The 19,568-nt window shown below is 39.9% G+C and overlaps 1 protein-coding gene across 1 annotated transcript in view; it reads right to left on the bottom strand.

Moving 5' to 3' along the window:
* LOC132402227 (protein ITPRID1-like) overlaps positions 1-19,568 on the bottom strand; it is a 112,278-nt gene that overhangs the window by 22,248 nt on the left and 70,462 nt on the right. The window contains exons 8-11 of the mRNA XM_059985027.1: positions 18,690-18,760; positions 13,282-14,313; positions 4,721-4,845; positions 385-496 (exon numbers count right to left, since the gene is read on the bottom strand). Of these exons, the coding sequence (XP_059841010.1) occupies positions 385-496; positions 4,721-4,845; positions 13,282-14,313; positions 18,690-18,760 (1,340 nt within the window). The remainder of the gene's footprint in view (positions 1-384; positions 497-4,720; positions 4,846-13,281; positions 14,314-18,689; positions 18,761-19,568) is intronic.

Genomic DNA, 19,568 nt, shown 5'->3' on the forward strand with positions numbered 1-19,568 from the left:
TAACTGGCCCTTCCTGTCAATGAGTCCATGCTGCCCAATTACACCCGTGTGTTTAATTAACCCACTCACCCATACACCTTTGGAATGTAGGAGGAAACTGGAGCATCCGGAGAAAACCCATAGAACATACAAACTCTTTGCAGACAGCTGTGGATCTGAAACCAGGTCGCTAGTTCTCAAACAGTGTTATGCTAACTGCTGTGCCACTGCACCATATAACATACCTCTGTGAATCTACACTATTTGCAACACCAATTGCTTTTAAGAAATTAGGCAGTTAACAATTCAAATACATGGCCCAAAGGGGAGCAACAGAACAGAATTGGCAAGTTCTGTAATTTAAAGAAAGATAGTACAAATAGTTTTACCTAACATCCTACTTACTGTTCTCATTGCTTCTCTAAATTGTCGAGCCCGATCCTCAAGAAGAACCTCTAATTCTTTGACCTCTTCACGCACTGAATGGCGTAACTTCTGTAGCCACCTCACATCCTCTCTGTCAGAAGATAGTGATTAATTAAATAACCCTTGACTGATAGTCAAGCACAACATTTATTGATAAAAGAATGTGTCAAATGAACTATCAATATCCATCCTGACAATGAACAGATACCTGGATATCCTCAAAGGGCTGGTGAATTTCAGACAGCTTTGGGTCAATCATATAATCAAGAATATCAAGTTCACTTGAAGATTATGAGTGAATTAATTGGGTTTCAGCCTTTGAAGTTTGTAAAGAGGATGGTAGCTAACTGCATTTAGTTTTACTGTAATTGGATTTGGTTTTGCTTCTCTGGGCTGCAAACTCAGTAAAATAAAACTTCACTAGTAAAAATATCTATCTGATGAACGTCCAGATGTGTATACCTCCAATACCAGAAATTTGGTATGTTATCAAAGACTCAAGCAAACTTCTACAGATGTACTATGGAGAGCATTCAGATTGGTTGCACCTCTGTCTGGGATGGAGTTCAGATGCAGGATGGAAAGAGGCTGCAGAGTGTTATTGACTTCATCATGGGTACAATCCTCCCCACCATCGAGGACATCTTGAAATGGTGATATCTCAATAAGGTGCCATCCAGCATTAAGGACCATCACTATTCAGGTCATGCCCTCTTCTCATTACTACCATCAGGAAGGAGGAACAGGATCCTGAAAGACCCCCAGTCAATATTTTAATAACAGCTTCTTCCCCTCTGCCATCAGATTTCTGGATGATCCATGAACCCATAAACACTACCTTGCTATCCCTCTTTTGTTTTTGTTACTTATTTATTTATTGCAACTTATAGAATGTTTTTAAATGTTTTGCTGCCACAAAACTACAAATTTCATAATAATTCTGATTCTGAATTTGATTTAACAGCATAGTTGTGAATGGAGAATTCTTTAATTTTATCCAAGTGCTAAATGTGTGATGTGGTGGTTTATATATGTGATAGTCCACTATCACATTTCCTTCAGAAGAGATGTAAATGTACATGTCCTATTAAGTATCATATAAAACATAAGCAACTGAGGTCAAAAGCAATATAGACATGTTTCTGCCTCAATCTGAGCCAGTGCTTATATTCACCAAAATTAATGAGCAAAATTATGTTTCCCAGAACAACAATTAATCCCTTTGCATCAGATCACATAGATAAAGTGGTACTGTATATTGGGACACCAGAAATGTTGACTGTGAGCCACATTGGCTCCCAGCTGCCATTTTCTGACCCATGAACAATTTGTGAGATGCCACATGATGTGTGAAGACATCTTTGGAGTATTCCATAATTGTGCTCTGAAGCTTTCCATCACATCAACTCCCAATCTGTCAATGGTTATGATAACACTGTAAAAATTTTTACCATGCCAACCACAGGTACACCAGCACATAAATTTAACTGATTCAACAAAAACATTGCATTGTTAGTTAAAGTCATATTATTTACTGGCTTATTACAATATTTATCAGTTATTAAAATAATAATTAACAGTGAACCCTAAACCATTTCACTGCATCACTCATGCTTTCACTGAAGACAATTGAAGATTCTTCTGGAAAGTACGGCTCATGTCTCAGGGATAAACTGCTTGATGAATGGATTAAGACATTCTACAGCGTGCACACCGGGAGAGACAAACTTTCAGGTCTGTGTTGCTCTCATGCATTCCCTCCCCCCAATTTGCATTCCTTTCTCCTGCTCTCCAATGTGTGTTGTTTTCCCTTGCTCTCTCTCTCCCCATCCCTTTCTTCCTCCTCCTCTCCCTCTCCCTCTCTCTCCATGAATTTTTGCTCAGGATTCAGGACTTTCCAGACAAATTTTCTTGCTTCTTGTTGTGATAACTAGCAATGAAATGCCGTTTTTAATTCATGGAGATACATTCTAACACTACAAATCCATTTCAAACCATGGCAGTAGGGTAGTTCATATCAGTGACTAGATTTCATGAAGTTGCCCATCTTAGTAAATGGGAAACTTCTTGTTGTTCTAATAGACTCCCATTAAACATGGACTGGAAACATTGTGTTGGAATCCAGACTTGTATCTCAGTACAGCATTCAGAGGGTTCTACAATATTTTTTAAATCTCAACCCAGAGATGAGACAAAGTTGATAACTTACAGGTGGAAATAAAATACGACACCACTACTTCAAATCTGAATCCTGTCAGATGATTGTCCTCTGACTGATGTTGCATAGATTGGGGCTATTAAGATCATCTACAATATTCATGTGCCGTAAAAACACAAACATGCTATTAATACTCAGGAGGTTAGGTCACTTCTGTGGAAAGAGAAACAGAGCTGGCGCTGCAGATCATCAGAACTGGGAGTGAGACAAAAGAAGCTCGTTAAACTTAGAGCAACACACACAAAATGCTAAAGGAGCTCAGCAATTCAGGCAGCATCCACTGAATGGAATACACAGTTGACCTTTCATGCTGAGATGCTTCGTCAGGACTAATAAAGGGCCTAGTCCCTAAACTTCGACCATTTATTCCCCTCCACAGATGCTGCCTGACATGCTGAGTTCCTCCAGAATCTCATGTGTGTTGCTATAAGCTTAACTTCCTAGTGTTTTGTTAAACATATATGTGTGTTTGTTATTCACTACCAATTATTTCCCTGACTTTTTTTCCTGTTTTCATTTTTGTAATATCTATTGCAAGGAACCTAAAACAACAGCAATATGGCCTAAAATCTATTCCCTGAGTATGTTACATCAACTAGGCAATGAAGTACAGACAAGGCCAAACATCTGAGTAATCAATTTTACTGATGACACAGCAGAGTCACCTTATCATCTACAAAGATGAGACAACCTATAGAGAGGAGATGCAACAGCTTGAGGACTGCTACCAGGAAAATAATCTCTTTCTCAATGTCATAGAGTCATAGAACACTACAGCATAGAAATAGGCCCTTCAGTTCACCTAGACCATGCCGAATTATTAATCTGTCTAGTCCCATCAATCAAAACCCAGCTCATAGCCCTCCATACCCATCCCATCCATGTATCTATCCAATTTATCTTAAATGTTGAAATCAAACCTATTTACTCTACTATTGGCAGCTGGTTAAACACTCTCACTACATCTGAGTGAAAAAAATTCCCCCTCATGTTCCCCTTAAATATTTCAGCTTTCACACTTAACCCATGATTCTTAGTTCTAGTCTCACTCAACCTCAGTGGAAAAAGCTTACTTGCATTTACCCTATCTAGACTCCTCATAATTTTGTACACCTCTATCAAATCTCCCCTCATTCTTCTGCGCTCCAGGGAATAAAGTTCTAACCTTTTCAACTTTTCCATATAACTTACATCCCAAAGTTCTGGCAACATCCTTGTAAACTTTCTCTGCGCTCTTTCAATTTGATTAACATCTTTTCTGTAGATAGGAGATCTAAACTGCACATAATACTCCAAATTAAGCTTCATCAATGTCTTATACAACTTCAACATAACATCTCAACTCCTTTACTCAGTATTTTAATTTATGAAGGCCAATGAAGGTAACTCTGACTGTGGGATGATTGTGGTGCCAGACAGGGTGGTTTGAGTATTTCAGAAACCACTGATCTCCTGGGATTTTCATGCACAACAGTCTATAGATTTTACAGAGAACAGTGCAAGAAACAAATAAAAAATCCAGTGAGTAGCAGTTCTGTGGAAGAAAATGCCTTGTTGATGAGAGAGATCAGAGAAGAAAGGCCAGACTGGTTCAAACTGCCAAGAAGGTGAGAGTAACTCAATAAAACATGTTGTTACAACAGTGGCGTGTAGAAGATCATCTTTGAATGCTCTTTGAATGGGGCGGCATGGTAGTGTAATGGCTACCACAGCACAGGTGCCCTGTATTCAATTCCAGCTGCTGCCTGTAAGGAGTTTGTACATTCTCCCCATAACTGCGTGGGTTTCCTTCAGGTGCTCTGGTTTCCTCCCACAGACCAAAGGCATGACGGTGGGGATGTTAGTTGCTCATTGTGAACTTCCCCACGAGTAGGCTGGGAGAAATCGGGGATTGCTGGGCAGTGTGTCTTGGTGGGCCAGAAGGGACTATTCTGTGTTGTATGTCAATAAATAAACAAACAAATAAATATGTAATTGCATTACATCACTGTCAGATTTATACACAATACTATTGTTCTTACTTCACAATTAAATGTTTTACCAAACAATTGAGATATCCTCAATAATCCAACTCTTCCTCTGTTAAACTGCTCATACCTTTCTTCTTCAGTTAAAGCACTGTCGACCGAAGCCTGCTCTTCACTGATGTCTTGTTCTATGTCCCCCAATGTATTCTGAAAACTCTGCAGACATTGCTTCATGGTATCAATCTCCTGTATAGCCTGCAGGGAATTTCACAGGACATTCAATTAGTTTTATGAACCATGATTGAAAATAAATAAAACTGCAGATGCTGAGGACTGAAATAAAAACAAAAAGCACTGCAAAAACTTGGCAGGATCTGTGCAGAGAGAAAGAGTTTCTATGTCACATCTAAACATACTGTTGTACTTAGCCATGCTTCAGAATCATTGAATGGTGAATGTACAATTTGGATCCTTGATCCTTGGAACTGAAGTAACCTTTAGAAAAGTGAGGAATGCCAACCCTCAATGGCAGCACACCATCTCACTCCTGTGGCACGTACAATTTTACTTGGTTAAATTTCCTTTTCTTCTGCTAGTCAGGATCCTACCAAATCTGATATGGTGTAGCATCAGGTACAACACTTTAAAGGGAAATTGCATTCAGTTCAGCGTAAGGTTGTCTTTTTGATATCGTTGTACGGGATGAATTCAACACATCAGCAATGGCCAGGCTGAGCATTATATGCTGGGAGCTCATAGAACACAGATAAGGCACTTGGGCCCAAAAAGTTTACCAATTTTGTCCCAATTTTCTGTGTTCAGCCTATAGCCCTTTCAGAACTGATTTTCCATGTAGCTTGGAAAATATGAGAGGTGACCTGATAAAGGTGTATAAGATGATGAGAGGCATTGATCGTGTGGATAATTAAAGGCTATTTTCCCAGGGCTGAAATGGTTGCCACAGGAGGACACAGGTTTAAGGTGCTGGACAGTAGGTACAGAGGAGATGTCAGGGGTAAGTATTTTACTCAGAGAGTGGTGAGTGTGTGGAATGGGCTGCCGGCAACAGTGGTGGAGGCAGATATGATAGGATTTTTTAAGAGGCTTTTAAATAGGTACATGGAGCTTAGTAAAATAGAGGATTCTTAGGTAAGCCTAGTAATTTCTGAGGCAGGTACATGTTTGACACAACTTTTTGGGCCGAAGGGCCTGTATTGTGCTGTAGGTTTTCTATGTTTCTACCTACGCAAGTGCTTCTTAATTTACGTTATTATACTGGCCTCAATCACTTTCTCTGGTAGCTCATTCCATGTTCTTAACTATCACTGCATGAAAAAGTTACCCCTCAAGTTAGTTTTAATTCTTTTTCCTCTCACCCTAAATTTGTGCATTCCTACCCTGAGGAAAAGATTGTTACCATCCACCTTATTTCTGCCCCTCATGATTTTATAAACCTCAAAAGATTGCCCCTCATTATCCAGCACTGGCGGAGACAGACAATGGGTTCCAACAACCAGTGCTGGACCCAGGCCATGGGTCTCAACAACTAGTGATGGACCCAGCTCATAGGTTCCAACAATTGGTGATGGACCCAGGCCATGAGTTCCAACAACTACAGGTGGGCCCAGGCCATGGGTTCCAACAACCACCAGTGGGCCCATCCCATGGGTTTCAGCAAATAGTGATTGACCCAGGCCATGGGTTCCAACAACTACAGATGGGCCCAGGCCATGGGTTCCAACAACCTGTGATTGACCCAGGCCATGGGTTCCAACAACTACAGATGGATCCAGGCCATGGGTTCCTACAAGGCTCCATGGCTACATAGAAAGCTAAGGAAGTTCAGGATTACATTGAATACCACCTTGTGAAGGTCTGTGGTCAAGCAAAAGTTGGCTAAAACAAAATGAATAAAAAATAAATACGGTATATGAAAACAAACTGTATGTATCTCTATAAGTTATTAAAAGGAAGGTGGAAGCTGTATAAATGTGTGTTGCTCCAAAGATGTCACAGGGGAATTAATAAAGGGAAATACGTGAACAGCAGGAACTGTGAAAAAATATTTTTATTTGATTTCACAGTAGAAGATATAAAATGTATTCCAATAACAATGGAATATCAGGGGCAAAAGAAAAAAAAAAGGAATTTCAAACAATCATTATATTGCAAATCCCCTCAGGCATGTATTTACCATCTGGTAGAGTTTTTTGACAGATCACCTCCAGGCAAAAATAAAACAATAAAACATCTCTTGCCATATCTTCTGAAGTACATGTAAATACCCCCTGCCCTTACTGAATGTAGATGGCCTTTAATGAATGATGTTAATAGCTCTCTTCTTGTTACTTGCCTTAATGAACACAAGCATGTAGGAGCTTATGGACATGTTGCAGGTGACAAGAATAGGACTTTGCTGCTTGAAGGAAAAGCAGATGAGTATAGACTGTGGGTAGAGAATGGGATTTTCAGGTAAAGCATTAATAGTGCAGGCAGGTAGACATATTAGTGAATACAAGAGGTCTCAGTCATTATACATGGACAAGAAATTGAAGGAGATCTTCCTGAGGGTTCATAATATTTTCAAGTTATTGGGACAGGACAGAGAACAGAAAAAGATGGCTTTATACAGAAAAATGAGGGTGATATATTGTTTCCAATGGACCCTGAAACACGAACACTGGTGAATCTACAAATGCCATGACCAAGAAAGTCCTACAAAGTTCTGTAGGACTATTTTAATGTACAAACATGTAGTACTTTCAGAGAATTTTGAGAGATATAAGATTAGCATATGCAGCCGAAGACCAGATAATATGGGTCAAAGCATATGGGATCTAAGGATAAAGGTTAAACAATAAAATCTCTGACTTTCCTTAGATTGAGGATCCTTTAATTGTGCCGGCCGGCAAATGAAAGAAGTGAATCAAAGCTACTTGACTCTCTGGACCAACTATTTGAAGGATGAACTGTATCGGATTAGTTGCAAGAATATGGCAAATGTGTATGTGGACAATTGAAACCCTCATCACTAGCTTGGCCACCTTTAGATTTCACTATGCTCTTTGGGAGGTTAAATAAGGACAGAATATAGACAGTGAATAACAGTAAATGTTGTGGAACAAGGAAGGTAGCAACAGGTAGACAGGGTGGTGAAAAAAAAGCACATGCCATGCTTGCCTTCACTGGCTGAGACACTGAAGAGCTGCACAGAACATTGGCCAGGCTGAACTTGGGATACTGTGTGCCGTCTTCATCACCACACAACAAGAAAGATGTGATTCTGTTGGGAAGTGACATGAACATACAATACTGAGAGGATTGAATAAGGTTAAACACACAAAGTTGTTTCCCAAGGTACAGATGTCTAAAACTGGAATCCATATACTTAAGGTGAAAATGAAGGATTTCTGAGGGGCAAATCTTTAACATAAAGCAAAGCTGGTCTCTGGACCAAGCAGCCAGAGGGAGTTGTAGAGGAAAGGACGGTAAGAACAACAAAGAAGAATCCGGATGGGTACTTGGATGAGCAAGACAGGGAGAGATGGCGGATTAAAGCTGGCATGTAGGGTTGGTGTTTATAAGGATGACAGTCAGCATAGGAGTGATAGGCCAAAGGGAGTTTACTTGTGCTGCACAACTCTATAACCCTAAACAGAAAAACAACTGGGGAATGATTGTTTTTACATGGAGAGCCATTGTGATGTACAATGGTCTATATTATGCTCATAATGTTCATTATGATGTAGAAGGCTCTGTTTCCTGAAAAAGTAAAAGGAAATTCCATAAATTCTTTCAAAAGTAATTAAAAAAGAAAAAAAATTAGAGAGCTTTTCTTCTTTTTCTGCACGATTTTTTAAAATTGAGATTTACAGCTCAGTTACAGGCCCTTCCAGTCCAATGAGCCTGTGTCACCCAATTACACCCATGTGACTAACTAGCCAACTAAGGCATACATCCTTGGAACGTGGAGGGAACTGGAGCACCCAGAGGAAACCCACATGGTCAATTGGAGAACATACAGACAGCGGCAGATTTGAACCTGGGTCACTGGCGTTGCAATAACATTAACTATCCACTATGCTAGTGGACTGCCCTCTTTCTTTGCTATCCTCCTTTCTATAAATTTGGTTCTTAAGGGCTATATTAAACATCATCTAGCATATATTACCCAGATTCTGTGATCTCCCTTTATTGCCTCCTGCCGAACCTGAAAGAAGCTGTAGTCTACTCTTTAGTTAGCCACATATTTCCCTCTGTTCAATGAAAGGTCAACCAGGGTTGATAGTAGCCTCCATAACATACAAAAAATGGTGATGATAGAAACTGAAAGGACTATCTGGTCCATGTGTGTATGTTACTGCTGGACACCTGCAAAGAGCAGCACTCACTATGCTAGTCAGGAGCATCTCCATGTGGTGTGATAGCTGCACTTGTTCAGCCCTCACAAGCAGCCTCCCTACACTGAGTCGAGGTAAATAGCGCCAGCAGAACACAAGGATTTGAGCTATGTTTCCAGCACAGCAGTGGACAGAAACGTAAAGGGAAGGATTTTGTGCCAACTACACCAAATCCCTGAAAGTCCTGTACTCCAGACTGTCGAAGAAGTCGGAAAGAAATGTATTCACTGCAATGAAATTCAAGTTCACTTTCAACAGCAAAAGAACTTGTATTAAAACATCATTATCCCCCTAGTAATTTTGGAAGTGTAACAGAAATGAATTTAAAGGATAGTTTAAATTTAAAGACTTAGGGAACATCCTGCATCTGCTTGGAATGTAAGCACTTTGTCATCAAGCAACATCAGCTCAATACAAAATGACGATCAATTTGCAAATGATTGACAATAAAGGATAGAATATACAATTTAAAGTAAGAAAAGTAAGTTCCTGGAAATGGAGCAGGTAGTCTGAGAAAAATCCATTCATTTCTACTGCCATTTAATTGCTGCAGAACTGAATGAATGATTGGGTATGGGAAGATGTGACTGGCACACACCTAAGATTAGCCTCTGTATGTCTTTCTCTGTCATTCCAATTAGTTATTTATTTATTGACATATAGCAAGGAAATAGGCCTCTCTGGCCCTTTGAACCACACGGCCCAGCATTCCCCAATTAAACCTAGCCTAATCACAGGACAATTTACAATGACCAATTAACCTACTAATTGGTACGTCTTTGGACAGTGGGAGGAAACCAGAGCACCCAGAGGAAACCCATGTGATCATGGGGAGAAAGTACAAACTCCTTACTGGCAGCAGTGGAAATTGAACCCAGGTCACCTGTACAGTAGAGTGCTGTGCTAACCACTATGCTACCATGCTGCCCCTCAGTAAATTGTACAGGCTTTAAACCTGAACGCCAACACACTTGGGGAAAATGTGTCCCTCCAGTGTGGGCATTACAAATCTGAAAAACCTGGGAACAGACATACAATGAATTAGTAGGAAGTGTCCATTTGTAGGTTTGTGTCTTCATAGGTAGAACAGCCAAAGTGCTTGTTACCATGCAACGCCAGAGTCTGGAGTTAAGGAACTGGAGAATAAGTAATGTTGACTTCATGATCATCAATTTTACCTGATTTACAGCAATCACTTCATCCAGCCAGGGTATATTTACTGAAAGCAAGATTTGAAAATATTCAAATTGCTTTGCCCATTCCATCTGACATGGGAAGATCTGCTCAGAAATTCATTCATAATTCTATTTTTCTCTCAGGGCTATGCAATTAAAAAATACTTTTTTTCATAGTAAATCATCAAAAGTGACCATGCCCAGAGCATTTCAAAGATTCAAAGTGCACTTATTGTCAAAGAATGATAATAAATTATACAACCTTGAGATTTGTTTGCTTAACTGTCACCAAGCATGAATCCAAAACAACCTATTTAAAAATAATAAAACCAACCTCCAGCGCCCACAGAGAAAAAGAAACAAAACAAATCATGCAAACAAAAGAACCGAGCAACAACAACAGCATTCTGAACCAAATTGTGTCTCTAGATCCAAATTCCCAGAGCTGCCCAGAGTAGGCCCAAAGCCTCAGTATGCAGTTCATCGTATTAGCAGGGCAGGTCACTGCGAAGTTCACAGATACAAAGCACAGCAGCCGGGAGCAGTCTCATAGCCTTGGCATCGCGGAAAGAGGAGCCCCAGACGATCTGGGCTGGCTTTCAAGTTATCTGAAACTTGCAGTAGAAACTGGTCCCCGCCATGATGAATCGTTCTGGGCCTAGGGACATAGATTTCAGTGCTGGTGAAGCTGTATGTGACTTCTCCTAATCAACTCGGTGCTTAGGATGATCCACCTGGGTTAGTTGGATGGGCATCAGAGTGCCTCCGTCCTATCTTCTCCCCTCCAAATTGACCACTCCAACCAGCACAGCCCCAACTCCAACTGCGTTGATTTTGCAGCGCAGCACCAGGGCACATCTTGTAATGTGCTTTGTCCTCACTCGCCTCTTCATTGTTTGGGGTGATAGTTTACCACAATTTACTTCAAAAAAGGTGTTAATAATAATGTTCTTAATCAAATTATTTTGCTTTCAAACCACCAGTAAGCCATAATATGTCTTCAGTAGTGCTATCTTAAACTGGAAGTACCATTTTGAATAAGTTGAAATATGAACAGGGACTTTTGGCAATGAATACATTTGTACCAAAGTGCTATTTTCTTTTGCATCGTTATGAAGAAAGTTAGAAAATTATCTTGGCCAGCACCATCATTGGTCATTCCAAAGACAATGAGGACTGAATAACATTATGATCCTTTAATAATCCTCTCAGATAAGTTCCATATTTTTCCCTCATACCCATAGTGTATTTCCTTTCTCCATCACAGATACTGAAGCAACCATACTCTTTCCTAACCCATGATTTCCCCCTGTCTCTGAGAGTATTGATAATGGTGGGGGTCACTAATCTTGAAAAGACACTGCTCAGAAGAAGACAATGGAAAACCACTTCTGTAGAAAAATTAGCCATATACAATTATGGTCACAGATAAGCAAAGGACCTGCACGGTAGTGTAATAGTTAGCACAACGCTTTATGGTACTAAAAACCTGGGTTCATTTCCCACTGCTACCTATAAAGAGTTTGTACGTTCTCCCCAAGACCACGTGGGTTTCCTCCAGGTGATCCAATTTCCTCCCACAGTCCAATGTCCTACCGGTTGGTAGGTTAATTGGTAATTGTAAATTGTCCCGCGGTTAGGCAAGGGTTAATTCAGAGGTTGCTGCCTGTTCTCCACTGCATCCCAATAGATAAATAGGTAGATAAGATCATGATCACACGTCAATACAACATGGCACATAATGATGATAATGTAATATACAAAATGGAGCAAAGAAACAAGCTGACGAGGAACACAATAGATCAGGTAGCATCCGTAAAGAGAAATGGACGGTCAACAGTTCAGGTCCCTTATCTGGACTGAAGACAACTGGAGACAGACAGCTAGCTGCAACGATTTTAATTTCATTCCAGCTGAAGGTCAATGTAGCACAGAACATGTACAGGCCTTTTGCCCACAGTGCTGCAAACTAATGCTGCCTGATTGCATCTTGGTTCCTGTAGACCAATTTGGACAAGAATCCATTTCCATACTCTATCTCTCTATATCTACAACTGATCTCTTCTGCCTGCACATGGCCCATTTCCCTCCATTGTTTGCTTATTCATGTGCCTATCTAAGAGCCTCTATTGTTTCTGCCTCTGGCAGTGCATAATCAGTGACCTCTTTATAGTATAAACCTGTATACCTGCTCATCAATGCAAATATCTAATCAGCCAATCATATGTCAGTAGCTCAATGAGTGAAAGCATGCACACATGGTCATGAGATTTACTCGTTGTTCCGACCAAATATCAGAATGAGGAAGAAATGAGATCTAAGTGACTTGGACCGTGGAATGATTGTGGATGCAGGATGAGATGGTCGGAGTATCTCAGAAACAGCAGACCTTGTGGGAGATTCAAATGCAACAGTCTCTAGAGTTTACAGAGAATGGTACAATCAGCAAAATGCACCCAGACAGCAGCAGTTCTGTGCGTGAAAACTCCTTGTCAACAAGAGAGCTTTGAGGAGAATGGCCAGACTGGTTCAAGCTGACAGGAAGGCAACAGTAACTCAAGTAACCACATATTACAACAGTGTTGTGCAGAAAAGCATCTCTGAATGGACACCACACAGAAGCTGGAAGTGGATAGGCTGCAGCAGCAGAAGACCAGCAAAATGCACTCATTAGGTACAGGAGGGAGCTAATAAAGTGGCCAGGCATCCCCCCCACTCTCGTGTGAAAAAACATGCCTTGCACATCTCCTTTGAACTTTACCCCATTCAGCTTAAATGCATATCCTCTTGTACTAGACATTTTGATCCTGGGAAAAGGGTGCTAATTTTTTTAAATGTTGAAGGATGAAGAGTTATTAATGCCTGCAAAATGAACAAAACCTGACATTGATTTTCACGAAATCTAATGTGCACTGGAGAAGCCAATTCTACTTAAACCTGTTGCAAAGATGTTGCATCAGAGAATGCATGGTGGGATTGGTTCTTATCACTTCTGGATATTTCCCTTAATCATCACCAACACCTTGCCCACAAGGTCAATAAATAAAAGAAAAAGACAGAATCGTATGAAAATCATAGGATAGTTTTCTTTTAATTGTTGCATTCTTAACACTCACCGGAGATCCAGAGATCACTTTTGTGGTTTCTTGTAACTGCTGTAAGGTCTTGACCAGCTGTGCCTCTGAGGGTGAGATTGGAATCTTCGGCAGGCATTTTACATTGTCACCTTTGAACCATTCTGCTGAACAATGATGTCGGTGACAGGAACATTGGCGGCAGCAATGAGTTGGAGTGTTAGCAGTTAGCTTCTGAGCATTCTGTTCAATAATATGTAGTCCAGTGTCCACTGAAACTGATTTTCTTATTTGCATGCCAGTCTGGAAGTCAGGTACAAGTAGAAAGGGATTCCTAACTTGGTCATATTTATTTGGTTCAATTGTGAGCTCCTCAGTGTTATCTTCAGTCTGCGCTGAAGCTCCCCTCATCTTGCCACATTCTTTAATTTCAGAGTTTTCAGGAGAATCTTCATCTGATTGACATAAAAGTGGAACTGGTTCTAAAGAGCAAACCTCTGTGACACTTTGTTCCAATTTCTCTTGAGGACTTTCAGTGGTCTCTGCTTTGCTTAAAACAGCAGGGTCTTGTACATGAGGGCTGGATTCTTGCTGAGTTTCACTATTGTTCACATTTACTGCTTCACTGCATACAGGGTCATTATTCTGATTATGTACATCACTATTTTCCTTCTGGATTTGGTTATTTTCCCAGAATTTTTCATCAACAATAAAATCATCTTTTAAAGCTTCCATGGGAAAATTGTTTTGGTCATCATTCAATTCACTTTTCTCCCCTGTGACTTTATCAATACATGGAACCACTATCCCCAGCGGATCTCCAAAGGTGTGAGGAAGGAGATCAGAAATTTCCACATTGATACTACTCTCTTCGTGTGAAACTTGTAATTCTGTGGATGCTTCTGAAAACTTTGCTTGATCACAGTCACCAGACACAGGGGCCTGGGTTTGCTCAGTAATGTTACACGTTGCTTGCCCCAGATCTTCGATTGGGACAGGCCATTGTTTCTTATCTTGGAAGGGGTCTTGGCTATTAATCCTGTCACAACCAACACTTTTGAATGTATTCAGATTCTGAAAATGTTTAAACAGAAAATTGAGAAATCAAATGTGTATTTTCACTATAACAGAGAGTGAAAATCTTACAACAGACAGCCCCCTGAAGATTGGACAACTGAACTGAGCCTGGCATTTTTTTTCGGTTTTGTTTTGGATATCCAAAACCTGCAGTTTTTATTATATTCAACAGTCTAACTGTGTCAGTATGATCACTTAATAAGCACTCAAAGGTATCTGGAGATTTTTCTACCAGTTAAAAAGGAGTGGTCTTTAGCTCCCACTGTCCAAAGCTGTGTAATACCAGAGAATTAACTTCGAACATTCTGGCATAGCAGTCTGGCAGCAGAACATTCACGCAAAATTCACATATAACTGAGCTCAAGATCAGAGTCATATATCTTAATTATAATTTTTTTCTTCACTGACGCTGACTAAGTTGCAGACTGTCTCCCCCATTTTCTGTTATTCTGTAAGTCAAATTCAGGTGTAGCCTTCAGGTCAAGTGGGTACGGTCATGCATTCTGGAGACATTTCCAAATAGTATCTCATGTTATTTATCAATAGGTTAAAACATATGCATAGCAGTCTGGGAGCAGAGATTGAAGATGATGAGTTTTATTGCAATTGACTTTGAATCTCCTTTGCTAGAATGAAGCCATTATAGTATTGCTTACACAGGCAGTGGCAAAGGGCTGAAAAAGCAAACTTTCTGTTTTTCATATATTTCACAATCTTTTTAACAACAATTCAAAAATTCCTGACATATCCTATATTTTTGTTTTATAAAACTTGGTTGCATGCAAGGCCAGATTTTTGCAGAAAGATTCAATGGTACCAGAAGTGACAAATTAGATGTGCAGTGTGGAAGAGAGTATGCCACAGCAACTTTGTAATACTTACAGGATCTCTACTCTTTCAAAAGGCAGAACAAGTGGAGGAAATAAATCAGTTGTGTGTTGGGTCATTTAACCTCATGGGCCAGAACACGAAGAGGGAAGACAATCGGAGAGACGGGTAATTGCATCAGGGTAAAGTATTGGTAACCACTGCTAGCCAAGATTTTGTGGTTGGGCATCAAAGAGGAACAAATACAAAAGTGTAATCGTGGTCACCTACCTTCACCCTATTCTCAATATCAGACTGCAGATGCTGACATTTACTTAACTAGTTTTCCTTCAAAAGTCAAAGTAAATCAAACTAAGTTTATTATCGAAGTATATATATGCCACCATATACAACCCTGAGATTAATTTTTCTTTGGGTACACTCAGCAAATCTATAGAATAGTGATTACAACAGGATCAATGAAAGATCAACCAGAGTGCAGAAGACAACAAGCTGTGCAAATGCAAATATAAATAAATAACAATAAGTAACAACAACATGAGAGAACAAGATAAAGAGTCCTTAAAGAGAAATCACTGGTTGTGGGAACGTCTCAATGGATGGGCAAAGCAGTGTATTTATCCACTTTTATTCAAGAGCTTGATGATTGTGAGGTAGTAAGTGTTGTGAACCTGGTGGTGTGAGTCCTGATGAACCTGTACCATCTACCTGATTGCAGCAGTGAGAAGAGACCATGACCTGGATGGTGGGGATATCTGATGATGGATGTTGCCTTCCTAAGACAACATTTCATGTTGATGTGATCAATGGCTGGGAGGGCTTTATCTGTGATGTACTGGGCTGAATCCACTACCTTTTGGAGGATTTTCAGTTTAAAGGCATTGGCGTTCACATACCAGGCTGTGATGCAGCCAGTCAATACACTGTTCATTGCACATCTATAGAAGTTTGTCAAGTTTTAGATGTCATGCCTTTAAATAGCAATGGAAAAGAAACATATTCACTGCAAAAAAATCATGAAATGTTAAGATAAAAAAAGGCTAGCGACAATTGTATTTGCATGGATGGGGAACTTCAACAGAGTGACTCAGGATCTGGCTGATTTAGGATGAAGTAGTATTCTAGAGGGAGGATGAGGTAACTGGTTACAAGGGAAACCAAAGACAGCATCAAAGCAAAAGGGAGGCAATATATAACAAAGATTAGTGGCATGATAGAGGATTGGGAAGCTATTAAAAACCAGTGGAAACAACTAAAAAAGCCATAAGGTGAGAAAAAATGAAATATGAAGGTAATTTAGCCAATAATATAAAAGAGGATACAAAAAGTATTTTCAGTAACATGAAGAATAAAAGAGAGATGAGAGTGGATATTGGACAATCTGAAAATAGACCTGAAGAAGTATAGTAATAGGGGACAAAGAAATGGGGAGGAAATTCATAAATATTTTGTGTCAGTCTTAATTGTGGAAAACACTAGCAAAATGTTAGAAATGTGTAAGTGTCAGGGGCAGAAGTGGATGTCATTGCTATTATGTCAGAAGTTCGAGAGAGATGGGGGCAGAAATGAGTGCAGTTGAAATTACTGAGGAAAAGGTACTTGGAAAGCTGGAAGTTCTGAAGGTAGAGAAGTCACCTGGATGCACCAGGTTTCTGAAAGAGGTTGCTGAAGAGATTTTGGACTCATTAGTAATGATCTTTCTTAAAGATGAATAAATTCCCAAGGTGTGATGGGATCTATCTCAAGATACTAACAGAAGCAAAGGAGGAGAATACTGGGTCTCTGATGCAGATTTTGACTCGCTTCAACGGACATTGGAGAGCTACCGGAGGATTGGAGGATAGGTTATGGAGGATAGGTTCTGTTATTCAGAAGAGCAGCAAGGATAAGTCAGGAAACTCTCGGTGAATGGTAAGGAAGTGGGAGGAGCAACTTCAGAGGGACAAAACTTAAAATCACTTGAAAAGCCGTAACTGATTGAGAGGAGTCAGTGTGGTTTTGTGCAGGGGAGGTCATATCTTATAAAGTCGAATGAGTCTGTATTGAGGAGGTAGCTAAGAAAATTGATGAAAGCAGCATAATTGATGTACTTTACGTGGACTTCAGTAAGAGTTTTGACAAGATTCTGTATGTGAGACTGTTCCATAAGGTTAAGGCACAAAGATGCCGAGGTGTGCTAGCAAACTAGGTCCAGAATTGATTTGGTGATAAGGAGTGAACAGTAGTGGTGAATGAATATTCTGCTAAATGAAAGCCTGTGACATGCGGCGTACTGCAAGATCAGGGCCTGAGTTTTTGTTGTTTGTAAATAACTCAGATGAGAATGGAGGTGCAACGATTACTAAGTTTGCTAATAAATAGAAAATATCTGGAAATAGAGATAATGAAAAAGTGGTTGAAGGGTACTGGGGGCATGGATCATCAGGAAATTTTGGTTGATTGCTGGTAGATGGAACTTGGCAAAATCAAATTTGAGTAGGGCATCTACAGTATCTGGCAGGCATCTTCAGGGTATTGACACACAGGGTGCAAGTCGTAAATATCCCAGAAGTGGCTACAGAGGTGGAAACTCCTATACACACGCCTTCATAATCTGAGGCATTGAATATAGGAGTTGTTAAATCATGGTGCAGCTGTACAAAACATAAGCTTGGCCACATTTGGAGTATGGAATATATTTCTGCCATCACATTACAGGAAGGATATCGTAGCGGCAGAGCAAGTGTAGAAAAGATTCACTAGGTCATTGACTCTAGTGAATGGCTGGAGTTATAAGGAGAGATTGGTAGGTAGGGTTTATTCTTACTGGAATAGGAGATTTATGAAAGTATGAAATTATTGGTAGTAAAAATCTCATTTCATTGGAAAGAGGAGACTGGAACTGGAGACACAGAGGGGAGAAATTTAAAGGAGATGTGAGAGGCAAGCTTTCGAGAAAGTGGTGGGAATCAGGAACAGAGCAGATGTGTGGAGGCAGATGCAATTACAATATTTAAAATGCATTTGGGCAAGCACATAGATGGGGAAGGCATAGAGGAATAAGGGCCTAATACAGGCAAATGTGATTAGTGTACATAGGAATCACAAACAAGGTGGAATGGAAGGGGCCACTTCTGTGCTAAATAATTCTATCATTTTATTATAAACATTGTACTCAACAATTGAATTTCTAGGACTTTATAGCTGGTAAATCTTATCTCTATCCCAATTCTGATTTTCTTTAACTTCAGGTTAATTTATTACTCACAGGGGCACTGATCAATCAACCAAAAACACTTTATTGTAACTGCTTTTAAGATTTTTTGACTGTTGAGGAACTGAACGTTGGCATCAGAATAAAGAACCCATAAGTCTCAGCAATTTCCAGCAAAAAATGTACATTATTATCAAGTGAGAAAAATCTTGCTTTCTCACGTGTTTTTTTTTGATAGAAATATTTATTTATTTTCTTGTGATATCAACTGAAGTAGTAGAGCCAAAGTTACTAACAGACACTGACTTCCCTCTGCATGAGAGATGGTTTATTGTGACATAGAGTTATCTACCTGTGGTGGAATGAATGGCTCCTCCAGAAATCCACTACTATCCGACTGACAACTATTTTCTCTTTTAATATCTGCAAGGAAAAGATACATACATTATCAACATAGTATGGTAATCAACCAAAATCATTGTGACCATAAAAGAGAGTCTTCATAAGTATTGTTTATCATTCATTTCCCCCGATGTACCTTGAAACATTATTTTTGCACGTGGAGTCACTGTTGTCAACTTGAAAACCATGGTGGTCAATTTTCACCTGGTTACTTGTAGTGAGGGTGACTATTGTGAGGATACTAGTGAAAACTCTAGTGATACTTAGAACACCTGATACTTTCAACAAAAACAGTGATAGGAATGTAGGCTGTGAAAGGACATCAGGAAATTGTAAAGAGTTGTACAGTTGTAGAGAGATTCAGAAAGGAAACAGGTACTTTGTTCAACTGGAGTCCACACCAAGTATTACTAAACCATAATGGATATAGATAGTCAGTAAGAGGGTATAGATTTGCCAGATGGAGCATAATGTAGGAAAATATGAAAATTGTCCACATTGCCAGCAATAAAGCTTATTATTTAAATTGCGAGAGACTGCTCGTCTCGGAGAGAACAAGTGCCGTGGGTAACCGGTGTCCTGAAGGATTCATTAAATAGTTTGTAGGGAAGTGAGCCAATAGGAAAGCCATTCATTTTCCTGTGCTGCCGCTATTGAAAGTGGTTCTGTAAGGAGTCCGTATGTCCTCCCCGTGGAATGTGTAGGCTTCCTCCCACAGCCCAAAGATGCACTGGATAGATTAACTGGTCATTGTAAATTATCTTGTGATTGGGCTAGGGTTAGTTGGATTTGTCAAGGATTGCTGCGGTGATGCTCTAAGGACCAGACA

This window comes from Hypanus sabinus, chromosome 1 (assembly GCF_030144855.1).
Source record: "Hypanus sabinus isolate sHypSab1 chromosome 1, sHypSab1.hap1, whole genome shotgun sequence".
Classification (NCBI taxonomy): domain Eukaryota; kingdom Metazoa; phylum Chordata; class Chondrichthyes; order Myliobatiformes; family Dasyatidae; genus Hypanus; species Hypanus sabinus.